This window comes from Cottoperca gobio, chromosome 14 (assembly GCF_900634415.1).
Source record: "Cottoperca gobio chromosome 14, fCotGob3.1, whole genome shotgun sequence".
Taxonomy (NCBI): domain Eukaryota; kingdom Metazoa; phylum Chordata; class Actinopteri; order Perciformes; family Bovichtidae; genus Cottoperca; species Cottoperca gobio.
The window spans coordinates 7843398-7868684 of record NC_041368.1 but is presented as its reverse complement, the minus strand read 5'-3'; the positions used below and the strand labels follow the sequence as shown (position 1 = coordinate 7868684).

At 40.4% G+C, this 25287-nt stretch overlaps 1 protein-coding gene across 7 annotated transcripts in view; it reads left to right on the top strand.

Moving 5' to 3' along the window:
• The window catches only part of sptbn2 (spectrin, beta, non-erythrocytic 2), a 50545-nt gene that overhangs the window by 7787 nt on the left and 17471 nt on the right, over positions 1 to 25287 (top strand). For 4 of the 7 annotated variants that reach the window (XM_029447388.1, XM_029447383.1, XM_029447389.1 and 1 more), the window contains exons 2-12: positions 3598 to 3785; positions 19823 to 19974; positions 20222 to 20395; positions 20701 to 20792; positions 20961 to 21041; positions 22065 to 22180; positions 23013 to 23125; positions 23293 to 23480; positions 23601 to 23718; positions 23938 to 24096; positions 24223 to 24525. In XM_029447388.1, coding sequence (XP_029303248.1) covers positions 3629 to 3785; positions 19823 to 19974; positions 20222 to 20395; positions 20701 to 20792; positions 20961 to 21041; positions 22065 to 22180; positions 23013 to 23125; positions 23293 to 23480; positions 23601 to 23718; positions 23938 to 24096; positions 24223 to 24525 — 1653 coding nt within the window. In that variant the 5' untranslated portion in view covers positions 3598 to 3628. Of the gene's footprint in view, positions 1 to 3597; positions 3786 to 8871; positions 9056 to 19822; positions 19975 to 20221; positions 20396 to 20700; positions 20793 to 20960; positions 21042 to 22064; positions 22181 to 23012; positions 23126 to 23292; positions 23481 to 23600; positions 23719 to 23937; positions 24097 to 24222; positions 24526 to 25287 lie in introns of those variants that run through there. The other 3 variants (XM_029447384.1, XM_029447386.1, XM_029447390.1) reach the window with 3 other exon arrangements.

Sequence of the window (25287 nt, the reverse complement as noted above, 5' to 3'; positions counted from 1 at the left end):
AGTGCCGTCATATTTGAAAAGGTTAGACTCCATGTAAGCCATGTTTTGTTACCCAGCTTGAGGATATTTCATAACAGTATGAAGATATGCTATTATTGAATCTGTGTTGATTTCATTGCGTTCACACAGCCCTGCAATTTTGCCCAGTATTGCAATAATAGGCTGATTGCAACCGTAGCACTTATTTCCTTTCTATTAGTTTTGTTTGAACGTTTTCAAAGGCATATCAACATATGAAGGATACGTGACAGATCTAAATCTTTCATTACATTAATGTGTGTCTTTGTCATGTATTAGTGGATTAGACCATGAAGGGATTTTCTTTCATAGAAATGCCCCCCTATTTGTGCCACATCTGTTCAACTGCCTGTCTGACTGCCTGTCTGACTGCCTGTCTGACTGCCTGTCTGACTGCCTGTCTGACTTTTATTTCCTGATATGAGCAGTATTGTGGGAGGTTGCATTGTGGTTGCTGTGGGGCTAACATCCGATGTCTCTAGGTTTGTGAATGGAAGAAATTTGACTCAAAAGGCTCCTTTTATGTCTGTTGAGCTTCGCAGAGCACGATTACAGTTTAGGGGTTCTTCTCCGTCTCTGATTTGGTTTCCCTCTAAGAGGCAATTGTACGTCACTCAGTCTAGCATGATTGTAGGCGTTGAACCGACTCATTTTGCGTGCTGAATACTGATGCACACATGCTGAGTGGGTGGATTTGTATGTGTGGCTTTGAGACGCACTGTGGGTGTATGTGTGTGAGGTTTGGTGGTGATGGTGGGGGATTTAATATGTCATCTCGGTGTACATGTGGGGTTTCATGCCTGTTGTGTGTATGTGCGTGGGGGGTGCCAGGAGTACAGTAGGTCGTATCATAGTAGGTCAGGGGATTGTTTGTCTGATCCATTAAGGGGCGATTAGCGAAGACACTGAGCCGAGCCTCTTCCTACCGACAATAAAGGGAGGATTGCCCTCGATTTGCCACTGCTAGACTCTTGTGACCTCACTAGTCGAGTCCCCCTCCAGCCCCCACCCTGGTCCACTCCCACAGACGGATTGGGATGGACTTCATTGCTGCCAGGACTCTCTTGAATTGTGTGTCCTCTTTGTGGCGCTTGCTTCCGTGACCCTTTGGTTATTTAAGCTGCATGGAAATCTTACCAGTCTGTTAGCCGCACCACAGCACATCAGTCGCATGGTCCTGTGGTTGTTATATTATTTATTTTTATGTCCATAATTTGACATGGGGAGGTTTTTTTGGACTGTGTGATTATTATATTTGAGAGAATATTCAACATATAAATGACACGCACAAGAATAAACATACTGACTGCATGCACGCACACACTCCGGGGGGTCAAGACATTAGCCAAGTCCTGGGGCGCCAGTGAGTGGGGAGGTGACAGTTCGGGGGGCAGTGTGGAGGCGTTGTTCTGCCTTCTCTAATCCCTGCATTTAGTTTCTATTCCCAGCCACTTCTTAATCTGCTACTAATGGGATTTGCCGAGCTTTTGTTTAATTTATTTTTGTGACTTGTTTGACTTGTCTTAACAATAGTAAGGTGTAGCCTACTTTTAGGGTTAGGGTGATATACACTGCCATGGTCTGATGAATTAATAACTAAGCCATCAGTGATATTTGACAAATGTAGTGCCACGGTGTATGGATGTAAATCTTAGCAGTAGTAGTAGTAGTAGTAGTAGTAGTAGTAGTAGTAGTAGTAGTAGTAGTAGTAGTAGTAGTAGTAGTAGTAGTAGTAGTAGTAGTAGAGTATTTGGCTGCATTTATTTCTATGTGAAAGACATTTGTCTATTAATGTTCAGGTAGCTGTATTGCATAGCAAAATTATAGCAGGCTTTTTAAATATGTGCTACACTATTCTCAATGATGCTATTGTCTGTCTATGGTTTTGCATTTTAATGATGAAGGGAATGGTGTACAGTACAGTATTGATAGATATCTGTTCTGGCAGCTGTCTGTAATCGATTTCCATGTTTGATTTAGAGGATACATTAACTGTCATGACATGGCCAGTCCAAGAATGGTGCTAGCAGACACATTACTGACAGCTGATTGATGACATTCAACAATCTGGTTGAATGTAAGGCTGTTATCGTGATTTTCAATCACACCTCCAGGAAAAGAACAGAGAATAAATACATAGCCTAATTAATGTGCAATGTGTTACGTAGCTGGCCTACTTCATCTCCTCTCCACAGCACCTCGTTTCTTTGTCAAGAATCTCTTCCTTTCAGGCTCTCGCTGTAGTACAACATAACCTAACCTAGACTAAACTCATCATCACAGACTTGATGGAAAGACTATAGGACCAAAATATGAGGACAGCAGTTAAAGAATGAATTGAACCTTGAGCCAAAGGACAGGGTTAGCAGTGTTTGGTTATACTTAACCTAGAAATGCCTCCTCACAAAAACACCAGCATTTTTCTACCACCGTCCTCTCTCACTCATCATCTCCATAAAAATCAGCCACAGCTGCTAGACACAACAACAGATAAACTAACAGGTATTAGCACATGGACTACTCAACCGTGTCTATTAATCTGTTCAATGCTCTTAAACAAATGGGCCCCAGTCAGTTATTGGGTCTCTCTGGTGGGGGGTTTAATCTTAATGTACATCCCCCAGTGGGTGTCAGTGCATAATACAAAAGACATTTTCAATCTGGTAATGTGCGGTTAGTTTTGTAAATGTGTTTGTAAACAATGGAATGATATTGTTAACAATAAAACACTATTATATTTTTATCTGAATGTATGTGAAAAATATCAGAATTTCTCATCTACTGCGGTCAGTGGAACTATTGTGTTAACATCATTAATATGATGTTATGGGAAAATTATGTTTTTGACACAATAGTTTGTGTGTGTGTGTGTATTACATTTCTTGTGCATTCATACAATTTGTACAGCACTTCCGTTCAACGAGTGTCACACGCACAATTACAGTGAATAAAGAGGACAAGTTGCATTTTTTTCTGGTTAAAGTTAAAACTATGTCAGCAAAATAAAGAGACTCAGCCAGTAGGAGAAAGGGGGTGGGACTGACCTCCTTGTTTATGAAGTATCGATTGTTGCTGTATGAGGGTCCTTTTGATATTATAACTGGATGCTGAGTTGGTACAAACAGCAGGATAGGAGGGATTCTGCATGGCTAGCAGGGAGTGCAAGGACAGGGACTGAGAATATAAAATGTTTTATTCTGTGGTTTTCTCATCACTGCTAGGACCACTACTAGGCTTACTGAAAAGCTTCATGACAGTTGCTGAACTTATCTCAAACACACACTCTGGCAGTTGTACTGCCTGAGCTGCTATTTGCATATGACTGCCATTTGAGCACATAAAACTTGAGTGCAGCTGTGAGGCTTTGAAGAGAGTGCGGGTGATGTATGCTACATTGCATCATCTGGCCTTGGATTAAATGGAAATAGATTCTCGGTACCAAAACTGAATCTTCCAAACATTAGCTCGCAAACATTTTAACGGTCAGTCTTGTGAAGCTTCTGGTATCATGCAATGTCCTCTCCCTTCTCTGTATGCACTGACTTTGGATGCATTTGTGTCTTTGTGTCTGAATTGTAGGGTGAATGTGTTTTCCTCCAGCCTGGACACCATGAGCACCATCTCGCCGACGGATTTTGACAGCTTGGAGATCCAGCAGCAGTATAATGACATCAACAACCGCTGGGACCTGGCAGCGGAGACTGACTGGGATAATGAGAACAGTTCAGCACGCCTCTTCGAGCGCTCACGCATCAAGGCCCTCGCAGGTATGCTACACATCAGGCCCCACCAACGTAGATGTTTGCAAAGTGTCAACATGCGCCTACAGTATGTGTACTGTAGGTGTGATGAGGATTGACTAGCACTTGGTTCTGTTTTGAAGCATTATTCTTTTGTTACAATTTTAAACACTGTACAACACAAAGACCTTTTTTTAAAAGGTGGCTTACACTCCCTTTTCCGATTTACAATAACACTGAACTTTACAAAAGTGTAATATTTGAGATGTGAGACATTTGACTTATTTGACGTAGACTTGTACAATCCAATCCAATAGCCAAAAAACTACCCATGTGAATATCATGTTTAGTTTTCCATGACACTGTGTTGAGTCAGCTCAATTGCAATTCTTGAGGCTGCAGTTACTATTGTTGTTGTGTTGGATTATCTAAAGGTGCTTTGAATATTGCAACTTTTCAGGAATCACTCGTGTGTTGGGTACATACTGGTGTGGTGTGCACCACGTGTGGTATTTTTTACAGTATGGTTAATAGTATTTGTAGCAGTCTCTACTGCCGCAAAGTTACAGTAAGCTATAAAAAAAATGAAAGAAAGTTATTATCAAACCATTCGCTATAACTGATGGAAAAATTGCATTGCATGCTCCATTAAATCTCACTGAGCTGAACAGTATGATGTGAATGTTGTATTCAAATAATACAGTAAAATACTTTACAAGTACAAGCCGAAGAAACATTCAACATTAAATCAAACAAATGAATATGACTTAGAGCGTGCTGATCTACTGTACTTCATATAAAATCATCATAGTGTTAGATTTAATGATGATGACATTGCTTAGTTTTTAGAGGGAGAGTTGGAAAAGTTTTTGATTTAATTTAGGAAATCCTTAAAATTGTACTGTCGCACTGTACAGCAACGGTTAAAAGTGATGAAGCATTAAGGTAATCAGCACTTTAAAGGTAATCAGTAAAAATGTGTATTTACACATTTCCCTCTGCATTTTACCATCTTAACGAGAAATGGTATTATACAGTGGATTCAGCTGTTTGGTAATGCCCAAAGCTTTCAGCTGTATAGCGGCTGTGGTAAAATGCCTGCTTTTTAGTCACATACTGACACGATCTTGTGTCAAAGTTTTTAGTGGCAGCCAAATATAACCATAAGAGACAGCATTGTCTTGTATTTGGGCCAGCATGGTTTTAAAGTAACAGGAGTTTGAGAAACAGATGGCATTTAGAGACAAAATCACAGACTAATAGTCATTTGCACAGAGCTAATGAGGCTCTGTAGACTGAGCAACCAACCTTTAATCTTTTCTGTCCCAAAAAGGCACACTTCTATCTTTATAGGTCAAGACAGAAATACTTCCAAAAGGAGGACAAAGCTAGGCAGCTGTAAAGTCAATTCACCACAGAGAAATAAGCAGTGATGGAATGAGGTGGTGAGACTTTAGGTCTATTATAGATGTGGTGAAAATCCTCCATCAATCTGTCAACAATTAAAGATAAATCAATCCTCTACAATGTTCATAATGTTAGTCTGTTCTCTCAGGCTGCTTCTTTTTCATACAATGTTGGTTTTATTTCCCACCATACTCTCCTAACCTTGAATCTTGGCATCCTTCCAAGCTGTGCAAGTGCATGTCTATTGTCCAGCCTACCCTGTTGGAGGCTCCAACTAACGTGACCCAGGTGAAAATCCTGATGGCTCTATTAGTTGTCTGAGTAAATCCAGCGTGCATTTGTGTATATTTAACTACTCTGTACCTTCCTGGTTTCACATTCTACAGATAAAATCTCTATTAATAGTCAAAACAAGGTGCAGTATCATGGAGAACCCAGCAGAGGGGAGCAACAGGCAGGAGCACACGCACGCACGCACGCACACACACGCACACGCACACAACAAAAACCACATGCTCTGATAATCTTTGAACATTGCTGTAGTCAAAGTATTTCTGAAAGATAAACCTAATTTTACTTACAAATATAACCTGACTCATTTCCTCATACCAACAGGAAACACACGTTGGGTGTTGCCTGGTTGCATATTGTACTGTATTTAAAGATATACTATATACGATATACTATATATAATTATGGGAAGCAACAGAGGTGTGTGTGTGGGGGTGGGGGTGAGGGGTGAATACCTGTGATACCATCTCCGTTTGACAAGTGTGGGCTTGATGTGCACATTCTGTAGCAGCTATTTCCCCCTAGGCATAGCTCCTGCCCACCTTTTTACAACTCATCCCCAAATGTCAAGACGTTAAGCATTCTGTGAGCTGCTGCTCATTTATACTTCGATCTCTTACAATTCAACTGTTCTGTAATATGACTTCATTTGACTTCTGGTGTGACAGCAGCGACTTGTTAAACAGTAGAGAGCTTTCCCTGTGAATTTTAATTTGCATAAATAACCATTTATCTACTTTGCTATATTGTGTGGCTTTCAAGGCAAGCGGTGTAAGTTTGCATTTTTTTTAAGCAACGCCCAGCTTCACACTAACCGTTACGTGTACTCACTTGTGGAAGTTTCCACAGTAGGAAAGAGCAAGCGCACCATGAAAACCATCCATATGCCTTTTTTTTTTTTAATACTATGTTCTATATAATATAACCATCAATATCATAGCTATGACAAATCAGTTGTTAAATCTGGAAACCACCAATTCAAATACACAGACCGTTTGTATGTGTGTATATGTATATAATGAACTAAGAAGCAACACAGAAGCATGAATAATAGAATATCATATCAATTCACTAAGACTTGAGTGATTGTGGGACTCTCGCAAGAAACAACCCTTCTTGCTCCCCTTCAGTTCAGATATTTACTGGAGTATGGTCCAGCCTTCTGCCCTCTCCTGGGTCCCTCAAAGGGGTTGTGCTGTAGGATGGATAAAATTGACATGCTCAGCAATACATCTCTGCTTTCTCCCTCTGGTAATGCTTACTCCCCCGCAGCGTCTATCTTTTCCTTTTTCTCATCTGTGTTCATTCACCCCACCAGACCATCATTAATTATCATTAATTCCAGTTTGCTCATTGCAGTAGTGTCTCCCACATCTCTCTTTGCCAGACTTTCTCACTATTTGCTTTCATAATTCACAAGATCCAGAAAATAACTGTTAATCCTATCCAGTTTGTTTATTTTCTTTAAGCATATAAAATACTTATTAGTTGTATAGGGAGGGAACTGCCTCAACATAATATATGAGGATGTTTATGCCAGAAGCACAAACCTTCCATCACATCTGCCTCTCATGGTAATTGGGATTGGGATGTTTGATATATGACCAATGGGATCTTAAATGGCCATTACCAGTTTACCAGGTCTCTGCTCTTCATTTCTCACTGCATGTGACCACTGCATCGCCTCTGTTCCTCAGAAGGAAGTGTGTTCTCTTTGGATCTCATTAGTCCAGTCCCCCTCCATAAACACCAGGTCGCAGAAGGCCGGGGGCATTTAGTCCTCTAATGAGATCCATCCAGATGCTCCCTGCTCACCAGGACAAGCACAGATCCAAAAAAAAAACCCAACCAGACAGTTTTACCACTGCCCCCTGACCAGACCTAAAGCCACCTTCTCGTAAGAAAGGTTGTGACCTTAGTCCTCACTGTGTTTACGGTCTTAGTCAGTCATTTTTACACATGCAAGCATTTAGTACATCTGTAACTTTTAACTATTGCATTTCTTTGGGTGTTATTTAGTGCCTGCAAGAAAGAGTAAACCTTTTATTCAATAAATGATTTAACAAAAAAAAACTTCTCTTAAGTCTAGTTTCTGACAGAATTCTTGGTGTATCACACCAATTTAAATAAATACTGCTTTATTATTGGTGTTGCATTATGGAGCACAGCCAAGAAAGTCGAGTGTATATAAACTTGCTTGAGAATCTGAAATGTGGGCTAAAAGGCTGTAATTACTGTTGCTAGATGATGTTCCTTTGGGTAGTGATGGAGACAAATAATTGTTTTGTAACTTTCAAATCCCAGCACAATTTAAAATGCTTGCATACAAACAATCACTTAAGTCGACACTGAGAAAATATATTTTTATTAAGAAACTCCGTAACAAGTAGCACCATACATCATTTTTATATTTATCCCTAATCTAGTAAAATATAAATTGTGTTAATGCAGGGTAGTTCTATAACTGTTTTAGACGGGTTATGACTCACTTCTACCCCCACGCCTGCCTAACCATCTGCCTGACAAACAGACCCACACGTTCATAATTTCAAATCATGTTCAGGCAGGAAAGAGCTTGTCGTGTTGATTCTCAACAACTTCCTTCCTGTCTTAGCGCCTTATCACAGGCAGAGCCCGTGAACAGGAAAGGGGAGATTGAGTGTAGTGTTAGTGATAGAAATAAGAACCACACAGCGAGACAACAGGATAAGAGGATGGATCTGATGGGGACTTTCGTGATGTACCTTCTTGGCAGGGCACACCCCGGTGCTCCTTGGAATTAAGGTGGAGTTGCATAATCTGCCTTAAACTACACTGAGCAAAGAACTCTAATGGTTTAGTCCACCTCTACACCTCCTCCCTCCCCTTATCCTTGCACTGTGCTCTTCCTTTGTGCTCCTCCCTCAAACACACCTTATGCAAATTACACAATTTTCAGACAGCACAGCAGGCTTTGTTTACACAGCTATCCGACCGCAGCCGGTTAGCTTGCTGTGCTGTGCTCTGCTCCAGCAAATGCATGTTCAGAGTTTGGAGGGAAGGAATAGCCAGCCTTGAACCACAAGGGAGTGCAACCAACAGTTTTTACTTTGCTCAGAGGCCACAAGTGTGGTGAAATTCTTCACAGGAGGAGGTGAAACAAGAGAACATTTTGTTCTTCAATTTTGTTTGAAATAATTATTTTGAAAAAAGCCTCCACCGTTGCACTGCTGTATTTTCATTGGACAAGGTGGGACATACAGTAGAAGAAGAGAAGAACAGGCGGCAACATTTTCAAGCTTGTGCTGTGCCTTTACAGAGGCACAGCATTGAGGGACTCTAGAACAGGAGGACAAACCAAGGCATTTTGGATATACAAAACTTTTATCTTCTGGAAAAACCTCTAAAGGATTTGTTATTTGGGAAAGGTCGCCTCTGCTGTGCTATGCAGGAGAACTCCCATTCACTCAGTATCTGAGAGGAATATTTAGGAGAGCGATCCAGAAAAAAGGCCATGGAGTATGACGGCAGGGACAGAGAGCCCTGCTTGTCTCCAGCAGCATTTGTTAATCAGGTGCAATACTCAAACATCCTGGAAGGAAGGTTTAAACAGCTGCAAGGTAAGAGTCATACTGACCTGTCGATTGACAGGGAAATTCCATTCTAGTAATTGTGAAGCCAATATGTTTAATTTACGTCGCAGGGTAGAGTCCCAATTTCTTTGGTGTGTGTGGCTTATGGAAACTGTTAATATTAAGTTATTGATAAGACTGTCCTAGAAGGTGTTACCATTTAACACACATATCCTTTTGTTTGTTGAAACAGGAAATTGAAAATGTGGTCTATTTGGCTAGTGCTATAGTGGCTGTCCTACATAGCTCAGCATTTTCCTGCGTAAGTGATTACCTTTTGAGAGGTTTGAAGAAACAATTCTGTCATTTTAGTGTTTCCTGTGTAGAGAATCTAAGCGAGCCATAGCAGAGACACAGTAGGCTTCAGCTCAGCTCTAAAGCAGGCAGTCTGGCACCTGATCACTGCGCCACCTGTCCTTTCTTATCTTATTACAATGAACTGCTCTGTTTCTGGCTAAAGCCTGTGAGGTCCTGCAAACAGAAATCACAGAGGCCGTTCGTTGTGACATAGGACTGATGTGATGTGGTTACTAAAGTGCAACCCTCTTTAAAACGTAGGTGATTAATTGTAATGGAATCCTGTATCTCCTCTCTGTTTCTTAACTAACATCTGTAAATGCTTGTGTTAAATGGTTTGGAATAAACCCTCTTTTTTACTCATTGAAGGTTTTTGTTTGATCACCATGTGTACCCGTTAGAATTCTTGTATTGCCATGTGGCCTGTCCTTGTGAGCTTTAGACCCCTTAGTCACAGGCCATGAGATAAAGTATTTGCAGTAGTTGAGTGGTTTAGGCAGTAGTGTATGAAACTGGCATTTCAGTCAGGGGTGTGAATGAAGATCACAGTGTTTTGCAAGTTTCCGGTCCCTCCCTGGTTGATGTCTGGAATGGAGAGCTTGTCTTAGAGTTTACTTGAGGGGGCAAGTCTATTCTCTCTGCATGTTTGACATTTTTCTAGTGGACAAACAATGTTTAATCTCCAATATTAAGCAACATCTTCATTGCCACTGAAGAAGAGATTGGTCTGCTGAAAGAATGTACTGTATGTATGTATATATAAGTCTGATGACTGATACAAATATATCTACACCTCCACAGTGATAGCACCTATGCTGTTGATTGGAAAGAATACCCACAGAAGAGATAGTATTTTTTATTACAAGACAAGATGCAGATAGAGACAACACTGTCTCATTGAACTGTGCAACATCACGCACACAGAAGCTACATGCCTACATCTTTTTCCAACTTGCCAGGGAGGCAAACCTTTAAGTCATTGTGCAATTTTAGGTGTCAGAGATCAGTCACCAGATTTCCCTACAACAAGAATATGATGAAATGAGGTTCATTCAAACCAGAACTCTGTTTATGAATATATTGATATGGGAATTAAGATGAGTGATATACGTTCTGTTCTTTGTTGGTCATCTCTGTACATGGATATGTTCTTGATGGAGTTTGCTGTAAATATACTCACATGCACATAGTCAGACAGATGCACAAACACATTTTGGCAACAGCCACTTGTATTTCCAGTTTGACTACCCTTGAGGCTCATTCTTTGTGTCACTCCCTCCCTCCCTGTGTTATGCATAGCTTGGTGTCCACTTCAAACAAATGGAAGCGTTCATAAAGTTGGTGTGTATACATGCAAAACCATACATTGTTTGCATTCAATTGAAATATTTGTCACCTAACATGCAGTTTGTGGAACATCAGTGTTTCCCAACAATTTAACCTTACAACTGATTTCCATTTAAAGATTTTTACATCTTGATAGATTGACTTGTGGATACATATTTGAAAAAAAAACATATCTTAGTCATTTTTAGTGGCCATTTTTACTATTCATGAAAGCATTCCACACATGTAGCATTATCTCCCTCAGTGGTGAATGATAAGTAACTAAATAACTAAGGCCAAGGGAGACAGGTTTAATGGAACACTGAGCCACATTGTTACATTGAAGTGAGACAAGGAAAAAACCTTCATCTGTGTGCCATGCAACAGTCTTTATTGACGGATGGAGGGACAGTTGCTGCTTTTTTAAATACCTTTTTGTTTTCACATTATGCTTTAACCCATAACATCATTCATGACCAATTGAGAAAATATACATCTTCTTCCAAACCCTGGCATTTTCTAGTAGCTCAAATCACACTATACACATTCTATTGTTGATCTTGTACTGCCTCATGTGTGTAAAATGCAATAGAGAGAGGCTGTGCCAAAGTTCACATTGCCAAATGCTTCCAGTTACTGATCTTTGCGCCAAGATAAATAAGTTTTCAGTTTGGTTTGATGTCCCGGTTCATAGATAAATACAGTGTGTTACATTAGACTACAGGGTCACCGTCCGGGCTACCCGCACCCTCTGAGTCAACTGCTGTGGACTCGAGTTAAGTTTGGCACCGTCGCTCAGCAGGCATTAGCAGTATGGCTTTATGCAAATAGACTGTACTTTAAAACATCCGGAAGTTTTTTTTTTTCCTTCAATGCCTTTTAAAACAAACTTGCAAACACAGAAAAAGTGAAAAGTCTGCAGCTCAGATGTTTTTTGTACTCTATTGACTAACGCTACAGTAATTCTTCCTCATGTAATTTCTGACATTTTGGTCTGTAAAGTCAAATCACAATAAAGAAGTGACCCAGGCTCCCTTTTCTCTCTCAGTGAATGCTTAGCTGTATAGATCAGAAGCATTTTTGTTCTTATACTTTATTTAAGAATCTGACTTGATATCGAAACAGATCAATGTCAAGTTTTGGGTCAGGTTTCCAGTCTAGTGGCACACTATGAATTGAATGTTGTAACCTAATATTTCTAACACTCCTAGTGAAAGCTCTGACTGGTGGCCTCCAGCTGTAACTCAGAGTCACATTACCTTGGTGAGGGTTCACTATACGTACACAAACGCACACGCACACAAAATGCCTTTTTTTGTTTGAGTTTAACCAATATTGACAGTTTCCTACTTGGGAGGGTAACTGGAGAGTGCTGTTTTGGAGGCTTTAGGACAGTTATTGTCTTGTTGACACCATTTTTGTGTCCAGATGTTATGGCTGTGAGGTATCTGTTTCGGTCTCTTTTCTCATGGGATTGGCCATGGCCTGTCCCCACCTCCCTTATCTTCTATTCATATCCATTATCAGCCGCAGCTACAGATGGCACAGAGGAGCATGACCTGAAGGGCATTTTTAGTTCCTCCACTGCCTTCAGAAAGGGAAAGAGAACCGTACTGAGAGAGGTCTTTGTTCAGGTTTATTACCATTGTAATAATAAACCTGAACAGAGTTAAGACGCATTGTCTTTCTATACTTGTGACAGCAAACTGTTAAAAGTGTAAAAATAACTCATGCCACATGTGGCAAGGCGGCGGTTTTACCACAGCCCTACTTTCAAAGTCATAAGCAAAGGAAGGGCACTTCCGCTTTTCTAAGGAGAGAAATGTCGAAGCATTTGCATCCCTACGTGCCATTTTTCTCACTCTGTTTGACACACATTACTTGTCCACAGTTTGATTTGTATATCAAAAATAATCGGTCTGGTGATATGCAGGGAAGCCTACTTATAATCAGTACATATGTAACATCAATGGGTTCCACTGAAGGTATATTTTCAATTTCCAGTAAGAGTGAAATAATATTTGCACTCAATGATTTGACATGCAGTCAGATGTCAGAAAACATCCTGTGGCTATGGTTTTTCTAAATTGTTGCATACTTCCTACTGTTTTTATATGACTTAAGCAACTGTTGACTTTGAAGGTGTAGTTTGTAGTAAATGTAACTTTTATTTAAAACTAATACACAAAGATAAACATGAGGATTGTGTAATCATGCAATACTTTCCCCCCTGTTGCTGAAACATATTTACAAATACCAACACCTCCTACAACAACTCTAACATGGTTTGTCTTCATTGTTTGCATTGCTCCTAGCATCCATTTAGCCACCGTTGACTTTTAGCTCAAACCACCCACATGTGTCAATACAGCATGGTAAGCACTTACCACAAAACGTATATGCTGCTTTTTTAGTTGCCCCCCACTGTATGTGATAAATACTTCACTGAAAACAAACAGACTAAAGTTCAAGATGTCAAGGTCGACCTCTAATGAATGCCTTGCGTCTACTCTCTAATCTCAGACAGTAAAACAGTTGGAGGCTAATGGTTGAGAAATGGATTCTTGAGCTTCCGTTTTCAGTTACAGAGTTGGAAGAATTCATGCTACTTACTGATTGCATTATTGCTCACAACTAATGCATGTGTTCTCTGTAGGTTCTCGGATAAAAGCAAGTACGTATTGTCTACTTTAGACATGCGTACATACTGATAAATACAAATCTATCACTTACAGTATATACACCATTCTTGACTCTTCCTCAATAGTTATTCAAAGCAAGTTTTTCTCTCAGTTTAGCTCCTTTTAATGTTCTGTGATTTCTAATGTACAATCTTGAGTTTGCTATAGTTGCAATTTAGAATATTTTTCACATGTTCTATATATTGTAAGATTTATAATATAAGTAAGAGCAGAGCTGAAAATGAGAGAAGTCAGATTCCCACTGAGTGCCTTTCTTGTACCCATAATCTTGTCTGTGTGGAAATGTCCAAGATAAGGTCTTTTAAGCAGATTAAAGCAGACTGATTGATGGAAGCAGTTTGCTCATTCTTTCTGAGGACTGGGTGACCAGAGGCACTTATTACGCAAGCTCAGGGTGGGTGAGGGAGCGGATGTCAAGAGTTTATGAAGTCAAGGGCATTTCAACCTAGCTAGAAAGGGAACTAGCAATGGCTTGGGAGCAATGCATGACCTGGGCAGGACATAAAACGAGGTGAAATTGTTAGCAGCACTTAATGATTAGCAGCCTGTGCTTACATTATCTATAGCTCCTTTGAAAGCCTCTTACATGTTTGAGTCCGGAAATAATCAGAGGACAGTAGTCCAGTGTGTTTGACAATGAATGGTCAGGGAATTGAAAAGTGGATAAATTCTGCAGTGTGCATGTGTTGCTATAGTGTGAAGTGCTTGCTATGGTAATCTATTTATGTTTGGAGTCACTCCTTGTCCTCTGAAGCGATGCCACTGGGAGCCAAAGTGCAGTGTCATGCAACACAGCGAAGGGGATGTAGGATTCATGGGGAAGACAGTGAGCAACATAGGAAAACATTCAATGGTGTGAATCAGAAAGAAGTCTCTGACTATCGGCTCTATTTTTTTCTCCTGCTTATTTTTGTCTCTGTTAATGACAAACTGATTTCATCAGTGTCAGGGCATGGCCAGTGGGGAAGGAACAGTGCTGACATATTGTAGTGGATGGGACACATTTCTGTCAATGAGGTGTGCATACATTTACAGACAAAATGAAGCTTCAGTAGAATTTGAACACTATACTCACTTAACATCGGGTACAAAATCTTTAAAGATGATCAACGATCTTTGGAGTCGTTGAGAGCTGATTAAGTGATTAAATACCTCTGTGTTGAGTCTTACCCTCAATCCAACTTCTAGCAGTTTCTAATATTTTGAACATGTTGTATACCTGTGCCGTATAGGGGCTGGATTGGTCATCAATCATCACAACATGCTATGTGTACTGGCAGCCAGAAAAAAAGTTAACCTGACAAATATGGTTGTGTTTCTTATTGGCCTTGCCTTAAACTAATCACACTGTGATAGCTGGACAGCTTTCGATCACACAAGATTCTGCCTCAAGGACGTTGCACACTGTTTACACTGACTGATTTATTACATGTCAGTGTATTTAAAAAAATATGTGAACAGTACAGGGTTCAATGGGTTTGGGCTCATATGGACTTAGTCTTTGTCTTGAACTGCACGTTTGTTATTCTGATGCATAGATATATTGTTTTCCTTTTTAGAGATGTGTGTGAGTCTTGGCCCAGCTTGTTGGAGTGCTGTATCCGTCATTTTATCACCAGACAGGATTAAGACTGGCGGCATATTTGCTCAGATTACCTGCAGATATTCATCTTTATCAACGGTGCCAAAGTTGAGAGTTAAATAGGGAAGCAAACTCAACCTCAGTACATTCAACTCTACTCCCCCGCCTTGACATATACTTAAAGCTTACTGCCAGAGACAAACATGTTCAAAGTGACTGGACATGCCCAAATATGTTTTTGAAACCATTTAATGAGACCTCTAACCACTAGTTCTGATCTGCCATTAGTAAACAACAGAGGATAACATGGCATAGAAAATTATAATAGCTTGTTTTACTAGTTTACACACAAATAGGTTGAAGAAGGACAGGAAGAGCTTTTAAAACTGTTTCGAATGCCGTTTCTGTGAAATTCAAATAAAAATGTATTTTATTCTAGCCCCACAGTGCTTTTAAGGCACACACTGTAAAGTAGTTTAGTGGTAGAGTCAAGTTTCAACATTTTAACATGTTTTTATTGTACAGAAAGTATCTAGAAAAATAAAGTGGTTGAGTGAATCCACATTAGATGTATTGTATAATTGCTAGGATACACATAATATTCAGAGCAGCCAATATCTATTTTTTGCTGCATTACAGGCATGTCAACAAACTATTACTTTGAAGGCTGGTGAAAAGTCATTATTTTGAGGATTTTTCTTTATGCCTAACCTAAGATTATGCAAGAGTTAGTAAGACGTACTGGTAATAACGAGGCTTTCTTTCTAAAACAATTTTTTTCCCACTCTTCTCTCGTGTCCCCTTTTGTGTAGCTGTGTAACAATGTTAGCAGGCTCTGCAGGTATTTTGCATGACGTGAGACACCTGACAATTAAATGCCCTGACACACCAAACAGACATAACCGTACTAGTGGCGACAGAGCCGCCCGCTGTGTCACCTAATGTCACCTTTTGTCTTGGCCAAAAACTTGCACTTAAAAACACCGCAAAGACTACGGCCAACGGTAAACTAGCACGTCAATTCTGCACCTGCATGGTAATCTGTATTTGTCATTAGAAAAGGGATACCGGAAGACCTATGACTGTAATATACAAGCCGTTGTTAAGATGCACACATTAAAACAAAGCGGCCTTCGCCACCATTTCCACACAACTCTTGCACACTACTTACTTAGCTGCATTCCAGATGGCCATGTCGTTTGAAGATATCCGAGTATTGGAACGATCAGATGAGATGTAGATGAATTCAACATGCTGAATCTGCCACGGAGGACACACCGCAAAAACAAGGCCGACAGCCGCTCACCGACAGCCAGACATTAACCGATATCGGCTTGGTGTGTCACAGCCTTAACGGGAGGCAATGTCTGGGTTTCTTTTCTCACTTTCAGCCATCAGGGTACTCTTCTCAAAATAAACAAGCTTTCTGTTGCTGAGCATTCTTACAACTTAGTAAAATAAATAAATAAACCATTTAGACGTAAATGTTCATTCATTACAGTAGTCATATATACTAAAAACACAATCTACAGATGTCACAGTGTTCGTGACAACAGCTGCGCCGTTTTTTACCTTCTCCAACTGATGACAAGTTTGTGTTTGCTTGCCATAATGAGCAAACAGGTCACAGACGGATGCAGTGTTTGTCTGTCTTGTGTTCTTGTTCAGTAGCCTTGTTATTAGCGGAGCCGCACCAGCAGGGTTGCATCCTTTCTTCTTTAGGACCCCTGCTCCACTGCCTCCCCCTCAGTGCTGGGTGCTGTCACAACATGACCAAGCATCAGGAGGAATGTAGACTCCTCCACTGTACCTCACCTGCTACAGTAATCCATCTCTGCTGGCTCATTGAACAGCTTCAAATCACTTGGTGGTCCTTTTAATAATGGAATAATCTGTTAGTGCGGTACATGGGAGGGATATTAAGAGAAACAAAGCAGGTTTATGGAGAGTCTGTTCATAAAATGAGAATTGGATAAAATGGTAAGATTACATAGTGTAAAAGGTTGCGATGATTAGAGGACCAGCCAGCCCTAAACTAAAGCAGGGCTGTTTGACCTAAAGTAGGTGTTTGAGTGTGGTGCCATAACAGTCTGTTGTTTGTTTGATATCTTTTGAGATTAGGTGATCCATGAAAAAGCACAAATGTCCAGGAGAAAAGAGCGCTGATAGCTTTGACAGCTTAGAGAAAAACATGTTGCTGCCACAGCTCCCTCCGAATATACCTGTAGGCCATGACTATAGCCACACCTGCTGTAAATTAATATATCGACATAGTCTTTAAATGTTTAAATGTCCAGTGTGTAGGATTGAGGAGACTCTATAGAAGATGCCGCTAAATCCTACACACTGCCCCTTTCTTAAATGTTACAGCTTGAAAATTAAAACTTAACTTATCTGTGCTGAATCTGGAGAGTTGAAAACACAAGACAACACATTGTTCAGGGCTTTTTCATATCATTGATTGTCATTATGCAACACAGTGTTGCACAACGAAATGTAGTTGTACCTTAATCCATAATGCTACGCACTAAAAACATGACTAGACAGAGCAGAACAAAAACAGTAGTAGTAGTGAATTCTTGAAGAGCGTTTTTGAATTTGCAACTCATGTATGTGTGCTTTTGCACAAATTAACTATAATTTATTTGCAACTCATTGTCCTCAATTCATGGGCTGTGTGTTTGACATGTGGGTTTATCTGCATGTGCCCTCCCCAATTGTTACGAAGCCCTCAAGCAGGAAATGAGAGAGATATTACGACATGAGACATAATCCAATAATGATACTTTTTGAACACAGGCTTCCTCTACAGTCATGTGTAAGATATGTACATCATAAGACCAATAGAGTCTTAAAAAGTAGATTTGAACTTGCTTCAGTACTAGAAGCCAGTACCCAAATTACAGTAAGGTTAAATACAGAGGTCACTGCTGTAGGGGATTGAGTATTTTAATAATGTTAGTAACATTAGCTGTGAGTCTTTAATGTGTGTTTGTTCAATGTTCTGTTAAAACATAACATTACAAGAATAAGTATTATTTATTTCAAGAGGGCCTCTCTAGTACAATATAGTCACAGGGGAAGCACCTTCAGCTTGCAACAGGTCAAGCGTTATACCCTGTGGTGTTACTCCACCCTCGAAAGCTTGCGTTACATTTCAAAATCTGTTCTTTGGTTGGTTTATTTGCACAACTGGCTGCCTTTGGGCACTTCACATTGGCTCTTTTTGGAGTGTCTCAGTATTAATTTATCAATCATAGACTTAACTAACTAAACGCAGTGATAACTCAGTAATACTTCCTGAGCCACTAATAGCTTTCTTTGTCATACTGCAACCAATTTCAACAAAAGAGTTCTGGGCGTCTTAATGATTTGTATTTTAGAACTGTCTTTTAAGGTTGTGACCTTGTGGTTTAATCTAATGGATCTCTTTTAACATGACTATTCAACTTGCTGACCTTCGCAATCTCTCACTGTTACGTGAACTGCCTAGATATTTGGACCTTGCCTTTTGGGTTGAAAGTCTCTGGTTAGAATAGTTTTGTATTTGGACGTTACAGTAGCTTACAGTTACAAGCCTTACCTTCTGCAGGAGGGTTTTTTGAAAAATCAGCATGCATTTGTTTTATTATACAATGTGTATTGGTGCAGTCTTTGATAAGAGTATTTCAAACAAACCATTTCCTTCAGTAAAACAGGACCTTTGGCAACATTTAGATACTTGTTGATGGGCTAATGTTAGTGGTACCAACATAATGATGTAAGAAATGAAGGGCAACCCAGGAGAGTTAGTATTAAATGAATTCATATTGTCCGGGCACCTGAGCCCTCAAGGCTTCTTTCTGTAACATTAATTGCATTTCTACATTTGTTGTTGTGATACAACACGTGAAGCACATACGATGTAGCTTTGGGGTTCATGTTGTTACACCGAGCTGCTTTGAAGTGTATTGTGGATGTAAGATGTGGTGTATTGCAACATCAAAGATGATTTTATCATATGGAGCTATGTGCTAGGAACACTTTTAAAATACTGCTTTACTCACCATGTGGATGTTTATGGTTTGGTTTGTTAAAGATGAATATGAAGAGGTTGCTATTTTTTATTGTTTTAAAAGAGAGCGACATCTTTACCGCCATTATATTTAACGTCATGCTGCGGCGAGTAGGCTTTGTTTAGTTTAACTAATTATTACAGAGCGGCTCCTCTGATCCGTTTTCTGTCTGCTACAGGGTTTTTTTTGTGTAGACAGTGGCTTAAGTACAATGCTAGGATAGTGTTTTCAAAAGGCAGGAAGACCTTGTGTCCTAGAAATGAGGTCACCTTGTTAGGTGGCAGAGCAGGATTAGCTTCTTACTCCCCTGCTCCATATGTCTGAGCTGCTGCTGCTGCAGCTTAATTTATTGTGATTCTTTTCTTAAGTCCTGCCCCAATAAAGAAACGGCAAATGTCATTGCCTTTATGTGCAATTTAGTATTGTCACTTTTCTCTTCCAAACTCTCATCATTAGAGTTATTAGCAATGCACACGTGAGCAGAGCCATCAGCAAACTTTGGTCTCGCTAAGCTGTCAATACAGTGATCCTAGAGACTTAATGGCACAGCTTATCTGTGAAATTAACTGCTCGCGACAAGGACTTAACTCATTATGATTTACAGCTCAGGACTGATCTTAGTTATTTACTCTGTTGGTGTTTGTTTAGAGCAAAAATGTATTTATTATACATATTTATTTCCTAACAATAAGGACATTGATGCCAGTGGCATCTCGGTCAGTGGAATCGGCTGTAATCTTGGTGTAATGCGACTTCAGCCCCTCTCTCTTTCTCTCTATTGTTTCCTTTACAGATGAGCGTGAAGCAGTACAGAAGAAGACCTTCACCAAATGGGTAAACTCTCACTTAGGCCGAGTGACCAGTCGCATCGGAGACTTGTACACCGACCTACGCGATGGCCGCATGCTCATCCGCCTTCTGGAAGTGCTCTCAGGAGAACAGCTGGTCAGTATCACACAGAAACCCTGACCCAGGCCCTGAGGGGCCATGACCCTCACCCTGCAACACGAGGAAGGAGAAATCATGCGCTCCATTTCTTCTTCTTTTTTTGTATGATTTACTTCTCCTCCTGCTTCTACTTGTTTTTCCGTTTTGAAATTCCTGCCGACCTTTGCTCGTCATATATGTTGTAATCACTTTTGTAAACTAATTTCAACATCTGTCTTCTTTCTTTTTCTTCTGCTCCCCACAGCCAAAGCCCACGAAGGGTCGCATGCGTATCCACTGCCTGGAGAATGTTGATAAAGCACTGCAGTTTCTCAAGGAGCAAAAGGTCCATCTAGAAAACATGGGCTCACATGACATTGTGGATGGGAATCACCGTCTCACCCTCGGTCTCATCTGGACCATCATCCTTCGCTTCCAGGTAATATATATAGAGTAGCGTTGTGGAGCGTGTGCCATTTTTCTTAACCTCTTTCAAAGAGCGAGTTTGGCTTTGGGACATCAGGTCTCTGCATGCAGCCGAGCCCATCCTCAGGCAAACTCACAAAAGTGGTAATAAAGGTTAATGCTGCTGCAATGTGATTTACAAGGTATTCATGCTAGTATGTAGTCATGCACTCAATGTCATTACTTGTGAATTTTTGACCCCCTTTCTCATATTTTATATAATCTACTAACCGATAATAGATTACAGTAATAATATTGCGAGGTCTGCTCTGCTGACAGATCCAGGACATCAGTGTGGAGACGGGGGACAACAAGGAGAAAAAATCCGCTAAAGATGCCTTGCTGCTTTGGTGCCAAATGAAAACTGCTGGGTGAGAAAAGAGAGGGAGGACTTTATTACACAGGATAAATTCTCTTAATATCTTAAAGATATATTTGACCCTTGTTATTTGTGCTATTTGTGGTTTTACTGAAGTGGTTAGTGATTAATTGTAATATCTTGAGTTAATGATTAATGACTTCTTATCTGGCCTCTGCAGATACCCCAATGTCAACATCCACAACTTCACCACCAGCTGGAGAGATGGTCTGGCGTTCAGTGCCATCGTGCACAAACACAGGTCATTGACTTCTTCCTGTACTCGATGTTGGTGGCAACTACAATAAACCGGCCCCTGTTAGGCATACACTTCCATGCATAATTAATTACAACAGGTCTTTTCTTCAAAATTTGGATTTCAGGTATCTTTCCTACACTAATGCACCTGTCACAGTACCATCACACTTCTCTGGGGTGTTTTTAGCCCCTTTTCCATTTAGGTCTCCTCCTATTCCTCCCATCCTTCAAGTAGTCTGCAGTATGGCTAAAAGGATGAAAATAAAATAGGGAGTTAGATGACCTAGATCACAGAAATAATAACCCACTTATTTTCTATGAGTGATAACTCAATTGCACACCCTGCTGTTCATTACAATGAATGTCCAAGGTGATAGTTGAGACATGAACGCAAACGTAGAGTTACTGAACCATGGGATATTCATGTAAACCATGACGCCGTCATTTACATGATCTGGCCCCTTTTCAAACTATAGAAGAGGCACCAAAGCAAGCAATTACAATATGCAAATCGTTTTCTCCATTTCAATTTGTAAAGTACCTGTAAGGTTATTTGTTATGTTTAATGAATTAAGAACATGCTGTAGAGTAAAAAAGGTTTCGTGATCATTGTTTGGATATAGTCACTCTAGAGTCACTAAACATCAATGAGAAAATAAAAAATGTTTTGGGAATGCCAATTCATGATTATTGGTCATTAAAGTTTTAATGATATAAAGGCCCCTAAACCAATTTCACACCTCTAATGCCTAAGTAAGCTCAAAATGAAAACATAGTTCAGGCAAGAATAAGCAATAATTGGCTGGAGCAGCTTGCCTAATCCACAGATGAAAAGCCTGTTTGCATGCAGATGACTATACCTAAATCTAAAGGCTTATTTAATGCATCCTGGTCTTTAAACATAGACGGGTATTAAACCACAAGAAGGTGATGCTATATGTCTATATGTCAGCCTGAATAATATTGCCATTGGCTTTCACCCTTCTCTGTTATTATTAAAACCATAACTGTTCCCCGGCCATTGCAGACCTGACGTGATTGAGTTTGACAACCTGAAGAGGTCCAATGCTCACTACAATCTCCAGAATGCTTTCAATGTGGCTGAGAAGGATTTGGGGCTTACCAAGCTGCTGGACCCAGAAGGTGAGTGGGTGAAGCCTCCACAAAAACATGAAACATTTCTATCACGAGTCACACTGACAGGCCTGACACGTTCCACTGAGGCACTAAACTGGTGCCTCAGTGAAACAGATTGATGGCTGTTAAGGATTACTGGAATTAATTATAGTTTCGGCAACACCACATCACATGTCAGCTACATTGACACCACACATGGGCTTGTCCAAAGGTAGTAACCGTTAGGCACCTATTAAACTCATCATTCAGGCTGTTTTAAGAGCCAAACTTAACAATGTTGTTTGTGAATGACGGAGTTGCACGATGTATTATTTTAGCCTCGATATTGAGATGTGCGCATGCACAATAGTTGCATAGCAGCAAATTAGTTATCTTCATCTTACAACTTTCTTGCTGCTTGATACAAAAGGAAAACTGGAAAACTAATGAACCATGACTAATCTACAAGAGAAGTCTGTCTGATAAAAGATTTGAGGGCTCTTGGATATGATGAGTTTGTTGCTAGCGATGGACATGCAGGCTCTGCATGCACAGCAAACCACAATCATACTTGATTAAATTATCAAACAACCAAAGCAGGAAAATGAGCGAGGAACATTACATTACAGGTCATTTAGCAGACGCTCTTATTCAGAGCGACTTACATTGAACTAAGTACAGGGACAGTCTCCCTGGAGCAGCTCAGGGTTAAGTACCTTGCTCAGGGGGTACACTGGTGGCAGAAGAATGTTTTTTGTAATATCAGTTTTTTCAAATATCAATGCAGTAGTTTATGGTCAGTAGATTAAACAAAGGATGAAGAATTCACGTGCAAATGGTATGCCGTCTTTTTTTTCAGATGTTAATGTTGACCAGCCTGATGAAAAGTCGATCATTACCTATGTGGCGACCTACTACCATTACTTCTCCAAGATGAAAGCCCTGGCAGTGGAGGGAAAACGTATTGGCAAGGTTAGCTGTGTGTGTGTGTGTGTGTGTGTGTGTGTGTGTGTGTGTGTGTGTGTGTGTGTGTGTGTGTGTGTGTGTGTGTGTGTGTGTGTGTGTGTGTGTGTAAAACAGTGAGTACACTGAGTGATGCCCACCAGTGGCCTTGATTGACAGATCCCTCTCGGTTGCAGGTACTGGACTATGCTATTGAGGCTGACCAGCTCATAGAGAAGTATGAGACGCTTGCCTCAGAGCTGCTGCAGTGGATTGAGCAGACCATAGGAACGCTAAATGATCGGCAGCTAGCTAACTCACTGAATGCTGTGCAGAATCAGCTCCAGGCTTTCAACTCCTACCGTACTGTAGAGAAACCCCCCAAGTAAGTAACAAAAAGCTGGGTTAATATAACCAAGTGAATGACCCAATGCTTGTTATCTGTTGTGATCCAAAGTGTGAAGCTGTACAGTTTGTTAAACCAAGGTGGTGTCTGTCTCCACAGATTTACAGAGAAAGGAAACTTGGAGGTTCTCCTCTTTACTATCCAGAGCAAGATGAGAGCCAACAATCAGAAAGTCTACATGCCAAGGGAGGGCAAACTCATCTCTGACATCAATAAGGTATGGGTTGCTTTAAAAAAGAATAAAAGTCTTTTTCTATCTAGAATTATGTGAACGCCATGTTTTAATAATGTGATGAGATCAATGTTAAGTTAGCACCTTGTTACTGAAATTGGTATCGTCTACTAACAGAGTTTCACAAAATTGGCTTCATCGTGTATGCAGTATTGGTACCCTTGTTGCAGGATGTTACTAACTTCTTGTGTTCACATGTGGCAGGCATGGGAGCGATTAGAAAAGGCAGAGCACGAACGAGAGCTGGCACTAAGAAACGAGTTGATTCGCCAGGAGAAGCTGGAGATGCTCGCCGCACGTTTTGACCGCAAAGCAGCTATGCGGGAGACGTGGCTGAGTGAGAACCAGAGACTGGTGTCTCAGGTAGTTAAATTAATTTAGATTTAATCAACAAAAGACTGTGATGTGTGGCTGCAGATACTTTCTTTTTTCTGACTTGAAAACATTGAATAGTTTTACTGTGTTAAGCTCACTTTCCTCTGTTATTAGGACAACTTTGGAACTGACTTGGGAGCCGTGGAAGCTGCCACCCGTAAACACGAAGCAATTGAGACAGACATTGGGGCATATTGGGAACGTGTGGCTGCTGTGGAGGCTGTTGCCAAAGAGCTGGAAGCAGAGAGGTACCATGATGTGCGGCGTGTAATTGCGCGAAGAGATAATGTGCTTCGACTCTGGGAATACCTGAAAGAGCTTCTGGCTGCACGCAGAGAGCGGCTGAATGCCCATCGTGACCTACAAAGACTGTTTGAAGAGATGCGCTACATCATGGACTGGATGGCAGACATGAAGGTACTGACCCACTAACCACAACGCATGCTTACACTATTTTAACTGTGCTTACATTGTAGCTCTTTTTGAACTACTGCTTTGTTTCTGTTGGTTTTGTTTTTAATCAACAAAATGGAATTTCCTAATCCTCTCGCTTAAATTAGTTGTTCACATATGTCCGCGGCAGCTTTAGTGTTTCCGCTAATCAGTGGACCATTAACAGCAGTAATTAGCTTTTTACAGGCCTAGCCTGCGCTGTGTTGCCATTTGTCTTCACAGTGTCTTTACTGTGGATGGCTGAGCTAGACTTCTGTCACTGGGAGTATGTGTCTCTTTCCCTTTACATGGTTAAATCTGAGTCTAAATGTTGGCGTTAATCAATAATTGCTTTTAACGAGTGAACATCTTATTACATGTTTGTTTTTAAACTGGCATGTCTCTCTACTACTCTGAGGGTGTGGCATCATCAGCCACCCACCACCTTTTAAACAAATATAGAACTATTTGCTGCTTTTGAGCTTTGACCTGTTCCAAAGTTAGCGTGTGAGGTTTTCTTTACATTTCTCTGTTAGGAAAGAGTATAAACAATTTTATTTGATGGGGAACAGCTGGGATGGAGATATAAATATCTATGTTTCTTTGTCTAGGGCAGAGTTGACAGGACATTCATCCATTGCTTCTGTCATTTTCAGTGGTTACATGCTGTTCATGTCTCGGTGATTCATTCAACCATTACCATATCATTTGAATGCTTGTACAGTTTATTATCTGTTTTTTTTTTGT